Source organism: Corvus brachyrhynchos, unplaced genomic scaffold (genome assembly GCF_000691975.1).
Source record: "Corvus brachyrhynchos isolate BGI_N302 unplaced genomic scaffold, ASM69197v1 scaffold21, whole genome shotgun sequence".
In the NCBI taxonomy this organism is placed as follows: domain Eukaryota; kingdom Metazoa; phylum Chordata; class Aves; order Passeriformes; family Corvidae; genus Corvus; species Corvus brachyrhynchos.
The window spans coordinates 1,098,871-1,101,700 of NW_008236924.1; the positions used below are offsets into that span (position 1 = coordinate 1,098,871).

Genomic DNA, 2,830 nt, shown 5'->3' on the forward strand with positions numbered 1-2,830 from the left:
GGGGAGCCAGGCCCGCCAGCGGGGACAGCCACAGGGATGGCATCCCCAGCCGGGCAGCAGCAGAACGGGGCACAGGGCCGGCAGTACTATGAGGTCCATCTCACCCTGGCCAAGCCCAAGCCTGTGAAGAACCGGACAGCCAGACCCTTTGGCACCCAAGCATCCCCTGCCAGTGCCCAGCCGGCCGAGGAACCTCCTGCCCCCGAGCTGCCCCCACCACCAACCTATGCAGAGACCCTCAGCAGCCCCCCACCGCTCACCCGTGTCCGCTCCCCCCCCGCCTACTCGGCCCTGTACCCTACCCAGGAGCAGAAGATGCTGCCAGATCCCCTCCTGAGCTGTGGGGTGAGCGGACCAAACCCCTTGCCCAAAACAGGGATCCTGGAGGAGTCGGCTGCCCGGAGAGCCAGCAGAAAGTCCATGTTCACCTTCGTGGAGAAGCCGAAGCTGGGCCCCAACCCCGACCTGCTGGACCTGGTTCAGAGTGCAGATAGCAGAAAGAAGCAGAAGGAGCACGGGGAGCCCAGTGCCGAGGATGAGCCCTTCGCCCTCGGGGCTGAAGCTTCGAACTTTGTTCCCAACAGCACAGCCAGGGGTGTGCAGCACCTCCCGCCAGCTGAGGATGCTCCGGCATGGTCCTCCTGCCTCAAGTCTCCCACCATCCAGCCCAAGAAGAAGCCACAGCCCAGCCACATCCTCAGTGAAGCGAGAGGGAAGGGGGCTGAGCTCTTTGCCCGCCGGCAGTCCAGGATGGAGAAGTTCATCATTGAGGCCCCCTCTCAGCCCGAGTTGTTACGGTCCCCATCACCCACCATGTCCCTACCTCCCTCCTGGAAGTATGATAACAATGCTTATCTGTCACCCATGGTCTCCAGACGCCCCTCCAAGAGTCCCAGCAGGCCCTCCAAAACCCCTCCTGCATCACTGTATGGCAGCAACCTAGGGGAGAACGAGGTGTCCCAGAAGGAGCTGGAGATCTCCAAGCACCAGCCCTACCAGCTCCAGTCTTCTCTCTTCATCCTCTCCCCATCCAAGGGGCCAGCAAGGTCCATGCCCCAGGAGATGCCTCCACCCAGACCCTCTCTTCCCGACTCCTACCCCTACCTCCAGCAAGCCTCCTGCCCGACCTCTCCGTTGCCTCCTTCTCCGGTTTGGCATCCCCCTGTGGTGCCCAGTGCCGGCCAGACCACTGCCAGCCCCTTCCCCAGTGCTGCCGGGGCTCTGCCCCTGACTCACGACAGCCATGCCAGTCCTGGAGCCCCGGCTGAGGTGCTGCTGGCCTCCCCGTGCCGCCTGCTGCCGCCCCGGGCCAAGGCAGGCTTCCAGGCACCCCGGCCCTCCTACTCCACCAGGAATCCCGCCATCGAGCCGCAGGTGTGGAAACCTTCTTTTTACTACAAGTAGCGGTGGCGGAGAGAAAAACACAGGGGTGATAGGCTGAGTCCTCCCTAACTGCTCATGGGAGTGCCAAAAGCCAACTCAACCACAGAAAAAAGAGGGGGGGGGAAGAAAAGAAAACAGAAAAAAGAAGTGGTTGTGAGGCTGCAGTGCTGGGACAGTGGGTGAGAGGCGCTGTCAAACCCCCGGTGCAACAGGAGCTGAGGAGTCCCAGGGAGGCAGCAGGAACTGGGCACAGAGCCTGCAGGATCCCAAAGAGTCATCAGCCCTGCCTGTCCCACAGGGCTGCTCTTGCTCTTCTCTCGTCTGGAAACTGTATGGAGCATCGCACCTCTGGCTCCCTCCTTTCCTCACCTCCAGCTTTTCCAGCTCTCAGAGCTCTGCCTGCTCCTCCACATCCCCTCTGTCCTGTGGCTCTTCTCAGCCTCCTACCAAAGCAAACCTGGAGGGGACACGCTGCCTTTCTGCCTCACTGTGCCTGCTCCTGGCTCTTCTGTTGCTCCTTCAGGATCTGCCCTCATTTGCTTCCTCACTGTGGAGGAAGAACTGCATCCCTCGGGGAACGGCAGAGTCCAGTGGTGCTGGGCCCAGGGACACTGCGGGGTCCCTGTTCCTGCCTGGGCTCAGTCCAGCTGGAGCTGGGGTGGGCAGTGCTGTGTGGCACAGCTGGAAGCAAGGGCTGTGCTGGGATGAGGAGGGTGCTGAGGGCAGGGCTGCTGGGTGACACTCAGCCCAAGACTCGTGGTCCAGCTGTGCCTCTGCCCATGCCCTCTCGCCACTTTCCCCATGGTGCCAAGTTGCCTTTTGACTGCTTTATTTCTCCTGCGTTTTTCTTTTTTCCCCTCTTTCTGAATACACTCTCTGCGCTGTCACACCTGGCTCTTCTCTTTCCTGCCGTCTGGGGAGCAGTGCGGGGCGATGGATCCTGGGCAGTGCAAGGGGGTCTCCGAGCATCCCCCAGAGGGAGACTTTGGGAAGCTGCAGGTAGAGAGAGGTCCTGGGACATATTCTGGGCAAGGATGATTAACAGTAGGCTCAGCCTGCCCTGATCTCACTGGCGGGCGAGGGGGTGCAGGGTCAAATGCCTTTTGGGGACCCCTTGCAGGGATGCAATGCACGAGGAGACATCCCCAGCTCCTGTGGGGCTGTGCCAGCATGAATCTTACCCTGGCACCCTCCTACCGCTGTACCCCTGCTCTGTCCCTTCGTCCCCCCGAGCGGGGGTCACTAACCCGCTCTCTGTCCCTCTCCAGGACAGGCGCTCGTCCCTCCCTGCGTCGCCCACCTGGCCGCCCCGGCTGGCGCGGCGCCCGGGCAGCCTGGACGGCTGGGCCAGCCCGGCCTCGGTGCCCGAGCTGGATGAGGGACCTCCCACGTCCCCTCCGTGGAGCGAGAGGTCCCTGTCCCCGCTGCGGCAGGGCGCGGACCCCCG

The 2,830-nt window shown here is 62.9% G+C and overlaps 1 protein-coding gene across 1 annotated transcript in view; it reads left to right on the forward strand.

Moving 5' to 3' along the window:
• Positions 1-2,825, forward strand: part of SYNPO (synaptopodin) — a gene marked incomplete at its 3' end in the record, with an annotated part of 13,253 nt that extends 10,428 nt beyond the window's left edge. Inside the window, exons 3-4 of the mRNA XM_017728037.1 lie at positions 7-1,374; positions 2,652-2,825. Coding sequence (XP_017583526.1) covers positions 7-1,374; positions 2,652-2,825 — 1,542 coding nt within the window. The remainder of the gene's footprint in view (positions 1-6; positions 1,375-2,651) is intronic.
• Positions 2,826-2,830: the final 5 nt, after the last annotated feature.